Here is a 21,397-nt window from a genome sequence, read left to right on the forward strand (position 1 = left end):
TTTTTTTTTTTTTTTTTTTTTTTTAATTAGATGCAGCAATTGCATTGATCTTGGGACATGCACAGAGCAGTCAGTTTTTGAAGCACCAAAATGAAAACACCTACTATTAAGGGGTAGATAACTTTCTGAGTTATTTGCTTTGTGTTCTTTTCATAGCTACTTGCTGCTTTCTCTGGCTTCATTAGCAGGTTATGCTGCGCTGTAAAGAAGAAAAGACTCTCCTGGTTCCTCTTTTTTTGTTGCAAGTGCATCTTCCTTTATTTCCAGTTGTTTATGGCATTTACATGAATAAGAGTTTAAGAAGTAATGCTACCACAGTATTGTTGACATCATAGGCCTTTGAGATGTAGGGTCAGTGTGATACAACTGAGGGGAAGAAGGCATAGCTGCTGCAATTCTTCCGAAACTCTCAAATGCGCTCCTTTTCCAAAACAGACCTTTCAAAATTAACATTTCCATTTAAATATGGTTACAAAAATACGAACTCTGCTTGCTTGCTCTGCACCTCACGGAGTTTCTGATTTTACTGATAATTTCAGGTGTTGAAGTCTGTGTCTTTTCTCATTTCTCTTGCAACTTTCCACATAAGATACCATTCTCTAGAGAAACCCTATTTGTAGAGAAATTACTGATTAAGCAGGAAAAATTTTTTATCCTTTTATTTAAAAATAAAAACTATTCATAAAATTAGATCCATCCCATCTGACTTTTGAGATTCCAAAGAAGAAATACTTTAGGCCCACGGGGACCTTTGATGTGTCCTGATTTCTTTAAAAAGCTGGTTGTAACCATCAACCCTGAGTAGACTAAGCAGCAGAAAGAGCTGGTAAACCATGGAGTGGACAGAATATTGGAGTGAGGGTGTCTTTTTTTTCCAGATCCTTTTTCTGACCCCCTTAAGAGAAAAAATTCTCCCTCGTGTTATCCTGGAGGTTAGTCTGCCTCTAAAAGTCTACCCCAAAGAAACTTCACCACAAAGTCACTAGAATTCAACAGATTATAAACCTTCAAAGTCATGGATTCTTCTTCCCACTAAGTCAGTCTAGCCCAAGCTAGGGGAGCCATATTTGCACTCTGAAATGTTTTCATAATTTTGACACTCAACGAAATTACTTACCTGTTAAGTGGGTCCATGCACTTTCAACATTGTTATAACTTTAATCATGTAATATAGTTGAGATTGGAAATATCTAAATGACTTTTGGTGTTTTGTGAGAAGAAGTTTTCATGGAAATGACTATGAAAGGAAATAATGTAATAACAATTTCATTAAGTGAAGAGGAAGAAAATCTTTAATTTGCATAATCTTTTGAGTGCTGAAATTGTACATGAAAGGAGGAGAGTAGGAGAAGGAAACTAACATTTATTGAGTAGCTTCTGTACCAAATGCTGTTTGTAAGAACAGAAATTTATTGTCTCACAGTTCTGGAGGCTGGGAGTCCAAAATCAGGGTATCGGCCATGTTGATTCCTTCCAAGGGTTCTGAGGGAGAATCCATTCCATGCCTCTCTCCCAGCTTCTGGTGATGGTCAGCGATCCTTGGCATTCCTTGGCTTGTAGCTGCATCACTCCAATCTCTGCTTCTGTCTTCACATGGCTGTCTTTCCTCAGTCTCACTGTTTCTGTGTCTCGTCTTCTCTTTTATTTTTTTTAATAGTCTCTTAAGTGAAAGTGTACAATTCAAGTTAGTCTCTCATACAAAACTTTATACATACATTGTTATGTGACCCCAATTTCTCTCTCTGTACCGTGACAGCACGCTCCTCCTTTCCACCCCGGATTTCCTGTGTCCATTCAACCAGCTCCTGACCCTCTCTGCCCTCTCATCTCACCTCTGGACAGGAGCTGCCCATTTAGTCTCATATATCTACTTGAGCTAAGAGGCACCTTCTTCACGAGTATCATTTTACGTCCCATAGTCCAGTCTAATCTTTGTCTGAAGAGTTGGCCTCGGGAATGGTTTTAGTTTTGGGGCAACAGAGAGTGTGGGCCAACTGCTGTTTGGAGTTTCTTTCTTTTCTTGCTGAATTACACAAAATAGCACCTACACTCTATTCTCTTTGTCTTTTCCTCACCTTAATTATTCTCTCCTCTTGTGTGCATACCCTGGTCCACTCACCATATTCTGAACAAACTTGTATGCCTCATAGAGCAGAGGTAGGAAAGGAAAGGAGAATTTCAGGACTGGGGAGTGGAATGCAGTGTAGGATGACTCAGAGATCCAGTGATGGGGAAAGTCCTAATTGGATTTGATAATTAGGACATTGGTGACCGTTCCAAAGCATTTTTATGTAGTAGTTGGAGAGGAAACCAAATTTTGGAACGTTGACAATTAAATTGAAGATGAAGAATTTAAAAGTTTAGACTAATGAGAAGTTTGGCTCCGAAAAGAGGGCAGTAGCTAAAAAGTTAAGGAGCTTTTTAGGAGAGTTAGTTTCTAAAGATGTAGAACTGAAACAAATACAGGCCAGTGGGACAGAAAGGTTGAAGGGATAGGAGAGAGTTTATTTTATAGACTGATGAGGACTGCACTGGTGTTTTTCATTTTTGATAGAAGACAGCTTCATTTACATATTTTTGTATGCCAAGATGTTATCTCTTTTATTCCTCATAACATCCCAATGCACCAAGTAAATAGCAATGCCCCCATTATACAGATGAGGAAAGTCAAAGTGTAAGTAAGACAGGCAGCCTCAGAGCTCAACAATTCCAGGAGACAAAGGCAGCCTCAGAGTCCAGCCCTTCTAAGAGACACCTGCTCTGGCTTATCCTCCTACACCAAGCAGAATAGGCTGCACATTCTTCTGAAGTTGTCCTTGAAAAGATAACCACAGAATAAGCCATAGATGGCTGCCTGTGGGTGGAAACTTAACGTGCTAATAAAGAAAAAAATCTATCTCTTCCTCCATCCTGGAGATTCAAACACTTACCTAAAGAAAATGCCTAGTCATCCCCAAGCCCTGAGTGCCTGTGTGAAGGTCAATGCTGGATATTCATGATGAATTTGCGTTTCCTTGTCTGCTCTCTGTAAAAGCCCACCTCCCCAAGCTGTCTGTGAGCAGTCTTGGAGGCAGCAGCCCCTGTTGCTCCTTTCCTTATACAAGGAAACAAAGTCTTCTTTCTGATCTCTCACCTCGGCCTTTTGTTTATTGGCTGTAACAAGTCACTCCGCCGAGCAAAACCCGGGGCTTTTCATCCGGCAGCATAAACATCTTGCCCAAAGACTTATAGCTCCTAAGAGGTAGAACTGGGATTTGATCCTAGATCTGTCCAACTACAAAGGTTATTGCCTTTCTGTTCTAATAATCCATGGGGATTTATGTGTATGTTCTTAACGAACATGTCATAAAATCTCAAGAAATCCTCCTTGAGTTACTCAAACCCTCACACCAGTTTATTGGGAACAGTGTTTACTGGCCTCACACCTAAGATCCTGTTAGTTACTTAGGGACAGATTCCATTCTCCCCTCTCTGATCGTAATGAATTGAATTTTGATGTTTTGCAAGGTACAATAATACAGTCTAATTCTGAATAGTGATAATGGCTGTCCATATAGTTATTTTTATGGCATTAACTAAAATACATTAAGATGTCGTGTACACAAAAAAAATACAAACAAAAAAAAATACAGCTCACAATTCCAGAGTGTTAGAGAGAGCTTGTTAAATTTGGAGACAAATAATGTAGCATCAGGAAAAGCCATGGGATACACTCATTGTAAAATATTCAGTGTTAGATGCTTTTTTCAACGTAATTGCTGCCGATTTCCAGACTGAATTGAACTCGGGAAGGCATTTTCTTCTCACAGTCACAAAATGCATTTCAATATGCAGCAAATAGCGCATTGCTTTGGGATTTTCTCAGCTAAACACATTGAAAAGAATGGGTTGAAATTTCATTGTCTGTTGATAAGCACTTTGTGCATTATTTCAGCCAGTTCTGATTAGATTTATTTTGTAACTCAGTTTCTATAAGTTGTACTGACAACAAGATCAGATGATTATTCTAACACGGAAAACACCAACAGGCTGAAACTGCTTGTACTGAATTGTCGTGGCCTGTTAGTGCCTGCTGAGCCATGCTCTCTTGATGGGGAGTTACAAAGTCCTTGGAACCCCTGCAAAGAAGAGACAATTGCTGTGCTGTCTTCATAGTATAAAATATTTTAAAATTGAATCCTCAGTTGTAAGACAAGAAAGCTTTGTTTTTCTGGAATAAATACAAGGTGTAAACCAGGTTGGTTACATTCCAAAGACGCATCAGATATGTGAAAAACTGCAACAGGAAAATTCCTGCAACATACTTTCACTGACTTCCTTTCCGTTTGTATTGGACTGGTCTCCTCCAAAATAGAGTAAGCACTTTGGCAATAATTCCAGGCTCCCGTCTCCGTGGTTTTTTTCCCTCACTCTCTCGTTTGTATTTTGCTCTGAAACATGAAATATGCGCTCAGTGCCTGGCTTATTCATTTATACCTCTTGCAGACTGGGAGAAACTTCAGGACGGACAGGTACTGTGTCCTATTCCTCTCTGTGTTCCTAGTGCCGGGCGAAAAAACAAAAAAAATTGCTCATTTCATAGGACTGAGCACCATAAGTTTTCTGCGTGTCCCTTTGTCTGCTGCTTTGTACCTTCAAATTCTTCAGGCTCTCTTTCCAAGTAGCAGCAGCTCCTAGCATGCCGGAACTCATAAATGTTAATAGTTAATGATGATTGGCTTATTAAAAGGTGAGTGTCCCAAGGTTTTAAGTCCCTTGTTTTTTTCATTTGAGAAGTATATGGAGGTTAGCAAGGACAGAAATGTGTTATATCTCCCCAGAGCATGCAGTTGAGAAGAGAAACGCCTGGTCCTTGTGGGAGCCCCACAATGGGCAATGACCACGTGCTTATGTTTTTTTACAAGGGGCTTGCGAATGAAGGGGTAATTTGAGGAAATAGAGTATTGGATGGGGTAAGATGGTGTCGATTCTCTTTTAAAATACGTCTCTGAGAGAGTTGTCCTAGTATTAAATATCCATAAATTGAGTCAAGGAGCCCTGGTGGTGAAGTGGTTAAGAGTTACAGCTGCTAACCAAAAGGTGTAGGCAGTCCGAATCCACCAGAAGCTCCTTGGAAACCCCATGGGGCAGTTCTACTCTGTCCTGTAGGGTTGCTATGAGTCAGAATCGACTCTATGGCAACGGGTAAATTGAGTCAGCATCAGGTAAGTTGCAAATAATTTGTTACCCTCCTTACGGGTATGTGGTATCTATCTGGAAGTGTTGGCATGAACATACTGTCTCAGTTTCATTGTTCCCATTTGAAATTTATTTTTAAAAATAAAATTAAATTTCCAATACCCTATCCTATGGAAGAGTAATCCTGTAGAAGAATAATAAATTGCTCTTTGGAGGAAATGGCTTAATTTTTCTGCAGCCAAGAAGAGTTAATGAGAGTCTTCCACTCCCCCTGGTGAGCAGTTCACACTTTCCTACCCAGAGGGATTAGATTTTACCACCGGTTTTATCCCATTGATAGTGAGGCAACTGAGTGTTTACCTTCAAAATATTCTATCAAGCTTAATCACCGTACTTCACTTCATGTAGGTGTTCAGTGAGTACTTCTTGTAGTGCCAGTGGTGTGGTTTTCAAAGCATTATTGTTTTAGTAGGAATGAATCCAATTGAAATTCACTGCAGTTATGTTGTTTTCCAACAGGTTCTTAGCATGATAATCAATGCAGCTTACAAGCCTGGAAGGGTTTTAAGAGAATTACAGCTGGTGGAAGACCCACACTGGAACTTCCAGGAAGAGACACTGAAGGCAAAGTAAGTGTTTTCCGTTCTAGAAAACAAGGGTTTTTAAAATGCTGACCCTACTGCTTTGAAACTTCTTGTTCTTTGTGACATAGCACAGAGAAATGGAAACAAACAAAAGAACTGTTGCTCTGCAGTTCTATATACTATATATAGATTTATTAATGTTTTTGCTACACAGAGTTGGCCGTAAGCCTTAGGACTTCTAAAGTAAAGATTTGTTTGACTAATACTTTATTATGTTAAACATCAGAATTGTTCATTCAGAATAAAAACTTACTGTGTTTCAGGGTCAGTAGTGTATTTGATCAAAAGGGGAAAAATTATAGAGAGGATATCCCTTTTCATGTATTTACTAATGTTTCTTAAAATTTGATACTGTAAAGAGTTTATGTCAAACACATACGTTCTCTATTCTGGGAATTTACAGTTTTAAAAGATAAAAAGAGCCAATACAGCTATTTGGTTTTTGTTATGTAAAATGGCAGTGGGCTTCAGGTTGACATGTAGTCAGCCACTTTTTTCCTTATTTGCGAGTAGGCTAGTTGTTTTTGCTTTGCTTTAAGTTTCTGTAACTCTGAAATTGAGAGTATGAACTGGATCATTGTGCTTGAACTCAGTTTTGAGGAGGTAAGTAGGAAAAGATATATTTTTCAAGATAACTTCATGTTTTATGATAGCTTTGGTGTTTTGAGAGGACTTTTAATGTTTATTATGCTTTTCAAATAGAATAGATCTGACTGGTCAACTTCTTTTATGACTGTTCCCTAAAATATCATTTAAAGGTAACATTTGGGAAATGATGCTTTTTTAAAGAGTGTACCACTCTTCCATGGCTAGTGTATCTCCTATAAAAAAGGCATGTATCTGATGCATAATGAAAATGGAGGAATATTAAATAATGTGTATGGCCAGTTATATTTCCCTCTGTCGTTAACTCATACTGGTACTGAGTGGAGATGTTGAGACATATTGTACAGTTATTCAACATTCATCATCAGCAATCAACTCAGCATTTCTGGTGTCTTTTTTGAACATGTCTGTAATTTTAGATTCAGTATAAGTCATTTGTGGTCTAATGATACTCTGCCAAGTCACAATATATGTAAACTTATTTAAATTTATACCATATGATATGTAAATAAAGAGAAAGTTTATTTTTGTAAAGTGGCTTGTCAATGAAAGGTGACACTCCATTCTTTCCTTCTTTCCCAAGTAATATGCAAATGAGCTTCACCTAGCGCTTTGAAAAAATTAATCAAGTTTTTTTTTTGTGTGTGTGTCTTATGTTTCATATTTTTTCATTTTATCTAAGGGAGAAGTCATCAGCAGTAGTAGAACTTTTCCTTATAAGGTCAATTCATATTAGTAGTGGCAGAAAACTTATACAGGTGTTTATATGGAGAAATGCTTCTTCTCATTTTAAAACTTTTCTGTAAAATTCATTACATCCAAAAGTACACCTAATGGATATAGAAATAGTAAAAGCACAAAAGTCTTAAATTCCATTAAAGTCTCCCAAAACCTGTTCCAGACACCAAAATGACAGGGGTAGTTCATTTTGCAGAGTTTGCACTCATTTTCATGTTACCAAGTCGATCAGAACTTTTATTAAATCCAGCCTGATACACTCAAAACAGACATTGTGAAATCCAGCCCTGCTGTATTGTATAGGCAATGTATTACTTATTATATCAAATATGACAGTAAGTTCCATAGCAGAATCTTACACAACTTATAATGAGAAAATGTCTGTCTAAACTGGGTTTCAAGTGTGTTACATCACGGTAGCATCTCAAAGCAGCTGCTAATAATGATGACAGGTTCACAGTCAGTAGGCACGTTCCTGTTATAATCCTACATGTTGAGTTACCTCATTCCTTCTGTTGTAAAACAACTTTTTAGATCTTGACAACTTTGCTATTTTCTTTGGTGCAAATGGAAGGAGAGAGATCTGGCTTCTTCCCATTTAGCTGAAGGGCAGAAATGTTTTCTATCGTGAATAAATTAGCCTAGCAGAGGGGAGACCTACTTTTAAGGTATTCAATTGTCTTGGTTGGTTGTCACTGAATTGTAATTACAAAGAGTGTTTTCAGGAAGAAAGGACATGAAATTGTCCATAGGACGATAATGGTTGCTATCACTTAGCATCTAGGATTTCTGGTTTGTTTGTTTTCCCCTACACTGAAGAGTTAAGATCCATTTACATGAGAGGATGGAGGTGCCATTGAAGCGGTAAACCTGTAAATATAATAAAAACTAACGCTATCATCTACAGTTGTCTCTCAATGACTTTTCCAATTTATCCAACAACCATGCCTTTTATACTGTTCCTAAAGAAATTATTGCAATACTTGAACAGCGTGTAAGGAGTCTGTCATATTATTAGTTTTCAACATGTATTGAAAGGTAAAAATGTACGAGCTGTTGTGCAAAAGGAAAATTGAACTATAATGTTGTTCATTTCAACTGTTTCGAAAGAGAGAATTCTTTCTTGCCAGTGAATTTCAGTATACTAAATTGACCTACATTATTTTGAATTTTAGGAGGAGGAATTCAGGCTATACCTTAGGGGAATTAAAAAAAAAAAAAAAAGACTTCCTAAAGATTTTTAAATCTGTTTTTCAGCATGCTGTAGAATATTGTTGAGGGGGAAGAAAAGGACTATGTTAACTCTTCCTAGAATGGTTTTTATGGTAATTTTTATAAAAGCCAGGTAGAAACCTAATAGATTTTCCCAGTCCATTGTTACAGCTATTCAGAATATTTAAAGAGTAATTAGCCTGCTATAATTTCAAATGAGTTAAACTTCATTATCACTTAGGCAGAAGCAAGAAGATAAAATCAGATCTTCACTTTTAGGTGAGACATGGTCAGTTTTATGGAAACGATATTTTTGGTTTCTTTTTCAAAAGCAGTGGCTACTTTTGTATGTGCTTTTATTTTTTTGATTTTTTTGCCTACTTTAACTCGTGCCCATATTTTATGAATAGTAAGATGTACTGTTTGGCTATAAAGTGCTTTATGTAAAAAAGGATTCCCAAGCTGAGGGTCTTTCCACTGAAAAAGGTTTTTGTTTTGTTCATTTGTTCAGCTTTGTTTACTTTGCTCAGATTTGTGCTATTTGCTTTCCTGAAAATGTAAGGTATAAATTTACACTAGGAAAGCAGATGAACCAATCTAATCTGTGAGAAAACTCAGTTTGTGTGTATGTGTGTACTTAAGTTCATCAGACAATGGGTGTGGTGTTTATGGTTCAAACAGGGACCAGTTTAGGATGTTTTGAATTAGAAGTAGTCTTTCCAAACATACACACTCACTCATTCATTGACTTATTCCATTTATTGTACAGCATTTCCGTTGATACTAGAAAAGACCATTGATTGTGCTTTGCATTACTTGAAATGTAGGAAAGGAGAAAGAAAAGAAATATTCTGGTGAGGTTAAGTATCATATCCAGGCTAAAAGCCCGGGAACCAATATATTGACCCTAGTGCCTGATGAGTAAGAAGATGTAACCAGTGAAAGAAAAGTCTTGTTATCTTACTATATCGTACATAAGAAGAGTGATTTTCTCATGGCATGTGAAGCTTCCCTATTTTTGCAGGGTTATTAGGATTATTCTTTTTTTTTTTCCTTTTAATTTTTCCTTCAGTATTCAAGGATGTGAATTCAGATTTAAGAGCTGGAACCTTGTCCTCTACTCCCACCTACATCACTGCCTAACAAGATTTTGTGAAAAGGTCATGATCTGAGTCATTTTGAAGATGAATGAAATAACCTCCCTCCCCCCGGCCCCCCCCCCCCAAAAAAAAAAAAAAACAATTCACTGCTGTTAAGTCAATTCCAACTTATAGTGACCCTATTGGACAGAGTAGAACTGCCCCATAAGGTTTCCAAAGCTGCAAATCTTTATGGAAGCAGACTGCCACATCTTTCTCCCTCGGAGCAGCTGGTGGGTTCGAACTGCTGACCTTTCAGTTAGCCGCGGAGCGCTTTAACCACTGCACCACCAGGGCTCCTATATGAATGATATGACTTAAGCCAAATTTATGTCATCCCATTTTGACAACCAAGAAGAGCATGCCCTCACTTTCTTTCTCTTGTTCTATGGCTTCCTTTACTGTTAAGGGCTCAGTTTTCAAAGGGTACTTCTGAGACTGGAGTCAGCTTCAGCACCTCCTCTTTATATCCTCAATTTATAAACAGATTACATTCTTACTTCTAGATTTCTGTGGAATCTCAGTAACCCAAAAGTGCTGAGGAAAAAACTGGGGCTCAAGCCCCTGAGGACTGCCTGAAATGAAAAATCTCTTCCTTGCTAGATACCGTCCTTAAAATTCTCTCCTCCCCCATCTTTTTTGCTGTCTTCGTTATTGTTGAAGCGTAAAAACATCACAAAGTTTAGTAAAGCAAAAAGAAAGTTTTATTCGGCATATATTTAAAAAGGCAAAAGTGGGAAACGGAGAACCATGCTGCCAGAGCCATGTCTGCCCGAGTCCAAGGAAGTATCACAGAACAGACAAAAGTGGGAAAACGGACAAGCATGCTGCCACAGCCATGTCTGGCTGAGTCCAAAGACCATTACAGAATCATCAGTATATATTCATATTACAAATGGGCAAAACCATTGAAAGTTTAACCTTCTAAGATTGGCTAGAAACTGTGATCCTCCATTTTGAATTGTCTTTCTTAACAATCATTGGTATAGGTTTCAGTAATGACAGTCAGGAGGGTCTTCATTGGTCCAACAAATTTCTATTTACTAAATGCTAACAGGAAAAGACAAGAGTGGAAAGTCTTATGTGTTCTGTTTGATTGGCTTTATGTGAAAGTTTCCCTAAAAGATACTTTCCAAGATCATCTTCGCTATTGCCTTTATAGCTCAGGGCCCAGTTGACGTGTCCTTGTGAGTCCTTTTGGGTCCTTGTGGGTCCAGCTGGGTCACATTCTCTATGCTCAAGGAGAGGGAACACTAATTCCAATATTATTTCCTAAATCATTATTCATCAGTTCCAACTCAGTGATCTTTACCTTGTTTCTTTTTTTTCCCTTCCTTCCTTCTGAGATGATTCGTCATAGCAAGGAGTTTTCTACTAGCTTGGTTGTGTGCTGGCTTGGTTGTCTCTCTTAATATTTTCCTCCTTTTCTTCTCAGAACTTGTAATACATGCTTTAAAAACCTTACCTGAATGTCTACAGTAGCCTGGCTGGGCCATTTAATAAATTATATGGCTAAGGGATTTTCCCTCAGGACTCACATTGACAATACAAAGTGAAGGGTATTATCCCATGCTGTTTAAAGGTTCTCTTTGCATATCCTGCCTGCAAAATTATGCCATTGATATGCCTTTTTAAAGTCTTTTATGACAGATAAAGCATTAAACAGATTCTTGTGTTTTTACTTTTGGTAAAATAAGGAGTAGCGTAAGGAGACTAGGATTGTAGCTTTGGATCTTCTCCTGGGTGCTCTGTGTGATGCCAAACATGCCATCTGCCCTCCCCATGACTCCATGTCTATCAATTGGAGCTACTAACACTTGTCCATACCATCTTGGAAGATTGATTGTATAAGAATCAAATGATGTAGAGTCCTTGAGAAAATATAATTTACAGTGTTATATAAATGCAGCCATACCATTACATCCCAGCCATTGGGTAAAATCTTAGAACTGCCTGTTGCCTGTATTTTTTAATAGTCTAATATCTTTATATATTTAGTATGGAAAAAAAATTGCCCTAGTTTGTTGACCATCTCTAAAACAAGTCAGTTTATTGTTGTTCCAAACAGTTTTCCCTCCATATTGCAATAATAACTGAAAGTGTTTGTTCTTAACCACTAGCACTCAGAAAATACTTATTTGAAGGAAAACCTGTCATACATTAAGCTTAATAGACATTGAGTTATTATATGATGAAACTGCATTTTTTTTATTGTGGTAACATGCGCATAACATAAAACTTTTGCATTTTAGCCATTTTAAAGTCTACAGTTTAGCGGCATTTAGGGCAGCCTTGTGGGGCGCAAACAGTTGAGGCTTGACTGCTAGCCGAAAGGTTGGCGGTTTGAACCTACCCAGAGGCACCTCAGAGGATAGGCCTGACAATCTGCTTCTAAAAGGTCACAACCTTTAAAACCCTATAAAGCACAGTTCTTCTCTGACACACATGGGGTGGCCGTGAATCTGAATCAACTCGATGGCAGCTAACAGCTAATGTTGTGCAGCCGTCATCTCTGTCTAGTTCCAGAACATTTCCATTGCCCCTGAAGGAAACCTCATACCCATAAAGCATTCACAGATCTGTTTTCTGTCTCTGTATGGATTTGCCTATTTTGGATATTTCATATAAATGCAATCATAGAATCTGTGACCTTTTGTATCTGGTTTCTTTCACTCACTGTGATGGTTTCAAGGTTCATCCATGTTGTAGCATGTATCAGTAAGTCATTCTCTTCTATGGTTGAATATACGGTTATTTTTATCATTTATTTTAAAAAATTTTTATTTTGAATCAGTCTCAAACTTACAGAAAAGTTGCAAGTACAGAATAAACTTTTTTCGCTCTCAAATGTTTATTGTGTATTTCCTATGAAGACATTCTCCTACGTAACTACAACTATCAAAATCAGAAAATTAATATTGATGCATTTAAAAAAAAAGTAGTTGCCATCTAGTTGATTGCGACTCATGGTGACCCCATGTGTGTCAGAGTAGAACTGTGCTCCATAGGATTTTCAGTGACTGATTTTTGGAAGTAGATCACCAGGCCTTCTTCTGAGGCACGTCTTGGTGGACTCTAACCTCCAGCCTTTTGGTTAGCAGCCAACCGTGTTAACCGTTTGCACTAACCAGGGACTGCATTGATACATTATTACCATCTAATCCTCAGGTTCCACTCAAGTTTCACCAGTTATCCCAATATTGTCCTTTATGGCAAACACGTCCAGTCCAGAATCACAAAGCATTTGGTTACTGTGTCTCTTTAGTCTCCCTCCTTCTGAAACAGCTACTCAGACTTTCCTTGACTTTTATTACCTTGATACTTTTGAAGATTATGTAAAATACGACTTCACTTTTGTTGCTGTTTGATGTTTTTCATGATTGGATTCAAGTTACGCATCTTCAGCAGGAATATCACAGAAGAAATGTTACCTTCTTCTCATTACATCCTATGGCACACATTTTCAATTTGTCTCATGACTGGTAATGCTAACTTTGGTCACTTCACTAAGGTGACAACTGCCAAACTTCCCCTCTGTAAAAGTAGTTTGTGAGGAGACACTTTGACAGTATGTAAATATCCCATTCCTCATCAGACTTGCAGTTTATTCTTCATTTATTTATGTCAATGAATGGAGTTCTAGATTCCTATTTTATTCAGTGGATTGTAATCCGTTACATACTTTGATGCTCAGATTATCCCAGATTTGGCCAGTGGGAGCTACATCAAACTAGCTTTTATGGCCTTTTCACGTTTCCGTCATTCTCTGATACTTTCTCACTTTCTGACCCAACAAGATGTTCCCAGTTCATCTTGTCGTTTTCCAGCCCCAGTTCTGGAATTCACCATTCCTCTAAGAAGCCTTAGTTTTGTTGTTGTTCATTTTTGTACTAAATGGTGTTTAGAAACCATGATCTGGCATTAAGTGTGATCACTTCTGTTAATGCCATGAGTGTCATTCCTCCCAGATGGGCTTAATGTACAGGATGTTTGTTAAGATGAGCCCTTGTTACTGGCACCTATGGAAGAAAAAGGAAGGAAGCAGGACGGAGCAGAGGGAGAAACTGAGCCTAACTATAGTCTGTGAGGAGCTCTTGAGTTAGAATGGCTCTTCCGGGTAGTCCCAAGTTGGACCATTGGGTTATTGGATAGGGCTGTCCCTGGGAAAGGTAGGGGACAGGCAGCTTTTTACAGCTAAGGCAAACTAAAGGGACTGATAGCTGAAGGCTTTCTGCTAACAATACTCATAGCAGCTGAGGCAGCAAGTCCTTCACTGAAGGGAGATGCAGGCAGCAAGTCCCAGTGGCCCCACTTCACCCTGCTCAGGCTCCGACACCCTGTGCTGCATGCCCTCCTGCATGTACCCTTCTTACCCGGCTTGGGCTCTGGCATCTCACCTCTCCCCAGTCTGGTACACCTTCCTTGCTCAGCTCCCACCCCTACCCCTCCATCACCGCCATGGGTTTTAGAATTTTCCAGAAGGGGCAAGGAAGAGGAAAGAAGTTTGTTCTGTTTTTATCTGTACTGTAATTTTTATTTTCATCAATTTAGGTTGGCTTCTCCTAATTCTACAAGATTTCACTAAAATACTAGTTTCCACTGAATCATCTCAAACTAGCCACAAAAAAAGCCATAATTTTTGAGATTTTCCTTTTCCTGTATTTTTTTTCCTTTTATACTTCCCTCTGATGTGTCATAGGACGTATCTGCTTTGTTATTTGGAGGTTATCTATCTGAGCCCTAGTTCCATAGTTTGAATTTGGGCCTTGTTTTCATATTTCTCCTTTTTTTTTTTTTTTTACCTCTTGTTATTATTTTTTAAGGGACTTTTAAGAATCCTGATAATTGATTTACAACAATAAAAAAAAAGAAAAAAGAATCCTGATACTGTGCTCTTCTGTACGGAGCCAACACTGTAGTATATAAAACTGCAAGGGAAAATGTGCTAATAAAATATTTTATTCTACATGTCCCAAAACATGAGAGAGATACTGTGTTCACAGAGTTGGGCCATTTTTATAATGGAACACAAAAAAAGCAATAGGCAAGAACCACCCAAAAATGAATAATAGAGGCCCTCCTCACGGGGAAGGAGACGGAAGCTTCTATATCTAGGGTCAATAGAGGTCGTAGAAAAATCAACAGTTGTACAAGGGTATAGGATTTAAACCTTGATCTTATCTACAAAGGATTGCTTTTTAGTTCTTACTATGCAGAAAGTCAAGGTTGGCACATCAGAGAAATTGAGGAAAAAAAGAGTGGAGAAGGGCTGGTATATGGAAGTCCAGTGTATAAACATAAAATGTAGTTTTTTAAGTTAGAATTTTAGTTTTCTTTTGCTGTTGATATTTTAAACAATGAGTTATTAAGAGAAAAAAAGGATATTTTTCCAGACTTCAAAGAGATATTTTTAAAAACGTTGAAATAAGCTCAGTAGAAGTTACCGTGTTTATTTCTATCACCGCATTATTCTTCGTGAACCACATCACCAGTTTTGAATTTAATGGTTTATTTGCAAATTACAGAAATAACAGTCTCATTATTTTATACTCATATGTGTACAACATGTTTGTTGTTCTTGTTGTATTTTATAGTGGCCTGATGGAGTCTTGAATGCGTTTGTGAAAAAGCAGGTTTGACAAAGATTTCACGTCATGAATTGACAATGTCAATTTACCTGAGTAGTTCATTCCTTCTGATTTTGGTTGGTTTTCTAGAAACTAATGCAAGTGTCATCTGCCAAAGCTACCACTATGTCCAATTTTTCTGGAAAATAAACCTGTTTTTCAAGATTTCAACTTAAAAATTGGGGGCACACATCAAGGGCAGAGCTTAATAGGCACAGCTATTTTCATGTGTTCTAATTTCAATGGACTCTGAATTTAGTGAGTTTTGAACTAAATAAAGATCTATTATCTGTTGCCAGCTAAAAGATTTATAATTATTTTGTACCAATGATAGTTTAAAAAATGAATGGTAATTCAAACTGTTATTTCCAAGTGTTCATCTTTTCAGGCAGGCATTATTTATGTAATTATCATAAAGATTTGGATGAGAACTTAAATACCTATTTCAGACAAAGAACCCATCCAATTTGCTTTCCAGAAGATCTGGTTTCTAGTTTTATGTTGATGACTTTATTGCTTGTGGCTTTTCTTGGGCAGGAGAAAGTTTTTTGGTCAAATTGATGAGCAACAGATGACAATGTCTAGATTCTTGAAGCATTCTCGCTCCAAATTCTTTGTCATGTTAGGGGATGAGGGTAATTTTCATTTTTTCACTAAAGGGGAAAAAAAAAACAGTTGCCATCAAGTCGATTCTGACTCATGATGATCCTATGCATGCCAGAGTAAAACTGTACTCCATGGGTTTTCAATGGCTGATTTTTTGGAAGTAGAACGCTAGACCTTCTTCTGAGGCACCTCCAGGTGGTCTTGAACTGCCAACCTTTTGGTTAGCAGTTGACTGGGTTAACCGTTTACACCACTTAGGGACTCCTTTACTAAATAGTTTTGCTTTTTTCAAAGAAGGAAAACAACATTGGACTTTTCTTGTTATCAGGCCCCAGGGAAGACTTAAGAGTTTAATTAATATTTAAATTTCATGGCAGTAAAGTAACCATCTCTGTAAGCAATATTGGTTATATTTTTTAAGGATTTCCATTCCATAAAATCAGTTCATTATGGATACTATAGAAGATGTTCACATTTCCAGATCTTGTTTTGTGATGCATTGAAAAAGTTACTGAGAAAACTTCCATATCCTTTGTTTGGACTAGTCTTTCCCCGTAAGAAAAGAGAAACTCACCCGAGGATGACCTCAAAGAATCATTAGAAAATATAAACCAAGAAAGGAGAAAACTCACAGGAAGCAACAGCTGCCATGATCACAAGGAGAAACAGCCTTGTTGATGCATTGAGGTGTTGACAAACTGTCTTGGGGTCCCCATCCGTGTCCCTCCCTTCCCCTTGTGACATGAAAATGAGGCCCCTTGATTAGACTGCTTTGCAGTGAGGAAGCCAAAATGTGTGGCAGGTGAGACCGAAAGTGCAGGTATCTTCTCCAGAACCAAGTTGTCCTTCACTGAGCAGTTCTTCACATTCCCAACCCAGAGATCGAGAGGAGTGGCTACCCTGAAGGGCCAGATATGTTTTAGGAGTTGATCATTTCATGTTGCCCCTTTTATACTTAAAAAATACAGAAGTCTCTTCCTTTAACTATTGATAATTCATCTGAGGCCTGTTATGGTTCCCCGAGCACCAAAGCCGCTGGCTGCTGAGCTCGTCGATGCAGGGAATCCTTACGAGGACTCCACCTGTTTCTCACTCATAGGGCTACTGTGCTTTTTGGTTGGTTTCTGTGGTCCCCCCCCCCGCCCCGTTTTAAAATCTATTGTGTTTCTCTCCTTTTAAATGTGACCTTGCCAACCAGGTGGTTATTCCTATCACTTTTCTGCACAGATGCCATTTATGAATAATAGAAATTGCCCCAATTTCAACAATATGATATATAGTCTTGATAAAGATTTTATTTAATTGTTCTGAATTTGCATGGTTTCCAAAGCAGAATCATCGTACTTTATGCACTCATATTTTCCAAAAAAATAAATAGTATAGCATCAGGAAAATATACATTGTATTTCATTATCATTAGTTTGAGAATCATTCCTATTAGATAGGTACCATATACTACTAATATTTGGTATTAAATTATGTATAACACAGCGAGAATATGCTAAGTGTAAATCTTTATTACAGTGGATTATGTTTTAGCATTGTTATCACATATATTAGGTATGATATTAAACATTTCTTAAAATATTTTTGTGAGATCATTAGGAACTATAAAAACAAATAACGTGGAAATCGCTCACAATATGCTTTGTTGTTAGAAAATAAAAGTGGTTACTTTTGGAATATATGAAATAAGTCTAAATAATAACTTGGTCTTGCCATTGTTTTTCCTTCCTTATTTTCTAGGTACAGGGGCAAAACTTACAGGGCAGTGGTCAAGATTGTACGAACATCTGACCAAGTAGCAGATTTCTGCAGACGAGTTTGTGCCAAGCTAGAATGCTGTCCAAATTTGTTTAGTCCTGTACTGGTTTCTGAAAACTGCCCAGAGAACTGCTCCATTCATACCAAAACCAAATACAGTAAGTACATGTAATGAAAAAATTATTGGTCCATAGACCTAAACTGAGGTACTTGGCCTTTTTTTATTTTTTTATTTTTTTCCCCCTCAGATCCTTTTGAATAGTTTTTCATAGGAATTTCTATGAAAGAATTCTTTAAAATTTGCTGTGGTGGATACTTGTTTTTAGCCTGGTATAAGGAAGGGATGGGGATGATTCGAAAAGAACAAATAAAAATGTATATAGTGTCATGAATTCCAGTGGATTGATTGATTTAAAAAACGATATGGCTGAAAGAAGAGCATGATAAAAGTAATTATTAGTAATGGTTAGTAACCAGAATTACTTAAACTGAGAAACTGTAATGATTCTTTCATTGCTCTTCTTTACCCCGGAGGAAACAGCCTTGACTTGATCTCCTTCTCTCCTGCTTATACCACATTCCTCAAAACTGTCTCTAGTGGACTAATTGAGGATTCAGAAGCAGTCATTACTTTTTTTTGCCCCCGACTGTTTGGCTTCTCCACTAGGACTTAGAATTCAGAGTTGTTACCACCTGAATTTTACTCTTGCTCTGGCCTTTCCCAATCTTTAGCACTTGTCTTTTCTGTCCTCCACCATCACATTTAGTGGCTTCTGCCTTCTGCTGATGGAGTCCCTGGGTGGCACAGACAGTTAAGTGCTAGGCTACAAACTGAAAGATTGGTGGTTTAAACTCACCCAGAGGCACTTTGGAAGAAAGGCCTCGAGATCTGTTTCTGAAAGGTCACAGCCTTGAAAACCTTATGGAGTATATGTCTACTCTGACACACATGGGGTTGCCATGAGTGTAAGTCGGCTCGACTCGATGGCCACTGGCTTACCTTTTTGTGGTTTGATTTTGTTTTGGCCTTCTGTTGATGGCCTCTCCAAAACCTGCCCCTCCTCTACTCTATTGACCTTTTTCTGCACCGACTTTAGCCACTCCCAGATGCGTCCACCTCATATATATCAAGCCCTGAAAACCTTCTCTGTGGTCTTCAACTTCTGATCTTTCTACATCTTCCCTCATTTACAACTAATCCAAGGGGTAGACTGTATCCCAGTCAGTGACCTGGCAGTTTGCTGTGTCTGCCAGTGTTTCAAGCTGACTACTAAGATATTACGAGGACCCAGTGTGGTAGGTGCTCTGTGACTTGTCAACTTGTCTTTCACAACCAAGAATCTGAATATACTTGAAACACTCTTCAGAGTGTGGATTTCTTTCTATTATATGTATACATGTGTTGTTGTTAGATGCCATCGAGTTGGTTCCGACTCACAGTGACCCTATGTACAGCAGGACAAAACACTGCCTGGTCCTGCGCCATCCTCATTATCATTGTTATGCTTGAGCCCATTGTTACAGCCACTGTGTCAATTTATCTTGTTGAGGGTCTTCCTCTTTTTCGATGACCCTCTACTTTACCAAGCATGATGTCCTTCTCCAGGTACTGATTCCTTCTGATAACATGTCCAGAGTATATGAGATGAAGTCTCATCATCCTCGTTTCTAAGAAGCATTCTGACTGTACTTCTTCCAAAACAAACTTGTTCATTCTTTTGGCAGTCCATGGTATACTCAATATTCTTCTCCAACATCACAACTCAAAGATGTCAGTTCTTCGGTCTTCCTTACTCATTGTCCAGCTTTTGCATGCATATGAGGTGATTGGAAACACCATGGCTTGGGTCACGTGCACCTTAGTCTATATGTATACATATAGACTTTAAAAATCTATTCTTCAGCTGCCTTTTCTGTCATGTTGAGTTCCATTTCAATCCACACATGTTCACTCATGTAAGACTGTAGGCATGTTTGGAGAGCAGGGGCCAGTGCTTTCTGAAGAACTTGTCTCCACACCACATTACATATGGCCAAAGGAGTCAGTCACTGAAGCAGGCAGCTCAGTAACAGATGTTCCTGAATACAATAGGAGTTGACTGAGCACTAAACTTTGCCTTGACTGTTTGGCTTTAAAATGGACTTCTTTCTACTTTCAGGACATGGGGAGCAGCAGGTTATTACAACTCAAACACAATTGAAATGAGTTTAAACATTTTTCTGGACCTGAAAATCCTAACATCCTTTGGGTCACGTTACAGGGAAGATTGCTAAAGACTGAACTAAAGCACCAGTAGGGGAATGATAAAACATTGTTTAGGTAGAATTGAGAACAGTAACGGCAGCGTTCACCCAGCCTGATTCTAAGGCTCTAAATATGTACCACACCTTCAGTTGGATTCAGTAAAACCAATTCTGGTTTCCAGAGTCCTGCTTTTTTTCAAAAAAAAAAAAAAAAAAGATGAGGCTGCACCAGACTTGACCTGCCCACTTGGGTTTTCTGGGTATGAAAAAGTGCTTATTCATTTGTACTTAGTACCTAGAGATAACCAGGAAGCAGTGTTCATGCGGCAGTCATTTGCACGTGCTCATCAAGGAATGTGGTCCCAGGAAGACCGAAGATGGGATGGTATTTCAGGCTCTTGTGCAGTGTCCCCTTCAAGAGGTTGATGAGAGCATGCAGATGCTTTCCACAGCAAGTGTGCTTTTCTGTGAGCTGTAGGGCTGCAATGATGTGGTTTCTCAACAGTTTTTATAAGTGCCATCCTTGTGAACCAAATTCAAGTGAGAGGAATAGGAGATAGGGAATTTTAGTCCTGAAGGAAGCCTGCACTGTTGCTGTTAGCTCCTGTGAAGTCCACCCCCAACGCATGGAGACTCCTCCATGCACAACAAAACAAAATGCTGCCTGGTCCTGCACCATCCGCATGATCGGTTGTGAATTGGACCATTGTGATCCGTAGAGTTTTCACTGGCTGAATTTTGGAAGTAGATTGGCCTTTCTTCCTAGTCCACCTTAGTCTGGAAGCTCCTCTGAAACCTAATCAGCATCTCAGCAGCACGCAAGCCTCCACTGACAGATGGGTGGTGGCTGCACGTGAAGTGCCTTGGCTGGGAATCGAACCCGAACCTCCTGCATGGGAAGGCGAGAATTCTCACTTCGCCACCACAGCGCCCTCTAAGCCTGTACTAGTTAGTCCCAGTGATCTCACTTTACATACAAGGCAATTGAAGTCCAGAAGTCTAGGTAACATATCTATATAACACAGCTCATGGCACAGCAGTGAGGATATACTGAAAACATGCTTCACTGTGAAGGGTGGGGAGGCCACTGTAAACTTGGATGTCTTCATTTGCAGTTTTCTTTTGGCTCACTCCATCCATAGATAAGGTTTCTTTGCTATATTTGGTTCTTTTATGGAATAATGGAAGTTACATAGTAGGAGAGTTGAGCCTTTGGTCAGTGAGTAAGCTGTTTTGATCATGATCGTAATTGAATACTGGATTCTTAGTGGTTTTAATTAGTTGATTATATGTTTAATTTATAAAGTAAATTAATTTATAAAGTAAATTAATTTTTATTGAAAGCTTGTAAATTTGCTAATTAGGGCCATAAGTATTCATGTAGATATATATCCCTGCTATAGAATTTAGAGGGAGCGGGGGGGTCACCATGAGTCAGGGACCAATTCAACAGCAGCTAGCAAGAACAGCATAGAATTTATAAGTAATTAGAGTCTCCACTTAATAAGAGAATAAAATATGTAATAGATAAGGAACAGTATTTGAAAAGAAAAATGGTGCTTTATTGATTTGTCCTGTGTATTTAAGGTTACCATTCCGTCTCGGTCAGATCAAGAGATGGGGGAAATCATTCATGACA

The 21,397-nt window shown here is 38.4% G+C and overlaps 1 protein-coding gene across 1 annotated transcript in view; it reads left to right on the top strand.

The window, feature by feature from the left end:
- Nucleotides 1–21,397, top strand: part of SFMBT2 (Scm like with four mbt domains 2) — a 276,850-nt gene that overhangs the window by 239,624 nt on the left and 15,829 nt on the right. The window contains exons 16-17 of the mRNA XM_023734391.1: nucleotides 5,698–5,807; nucleotides 17,497–17,672. Coding sequence (XP_023590159.1) covers nucleotides 5,698–5,807; nucleotides 17,497–17,672 — 286 coding nt within the window. The remainder of the gene's footprint in view (nucleotides 1–5,697; nucleotides 5,808–17,496; nucleotides 17,673–21,397) is intronic.

The sequence above is a fragment of the Trichechus manatus genome, unplaced genomic scaffold (assembly GCF_000243295.1).
Source record: "Trichechus manatus latirostris isolate Lorelei unplaced genomic scaffold, TriManLat1.0 scaffold00067, whole genome shotgun sequence".
Taxonomy (NCBI): Eukaryota; Metazoa; Chordata; class Mammalia; order Sirenia; family Trichechidae; genus Trichechus; species Trichechus manatus.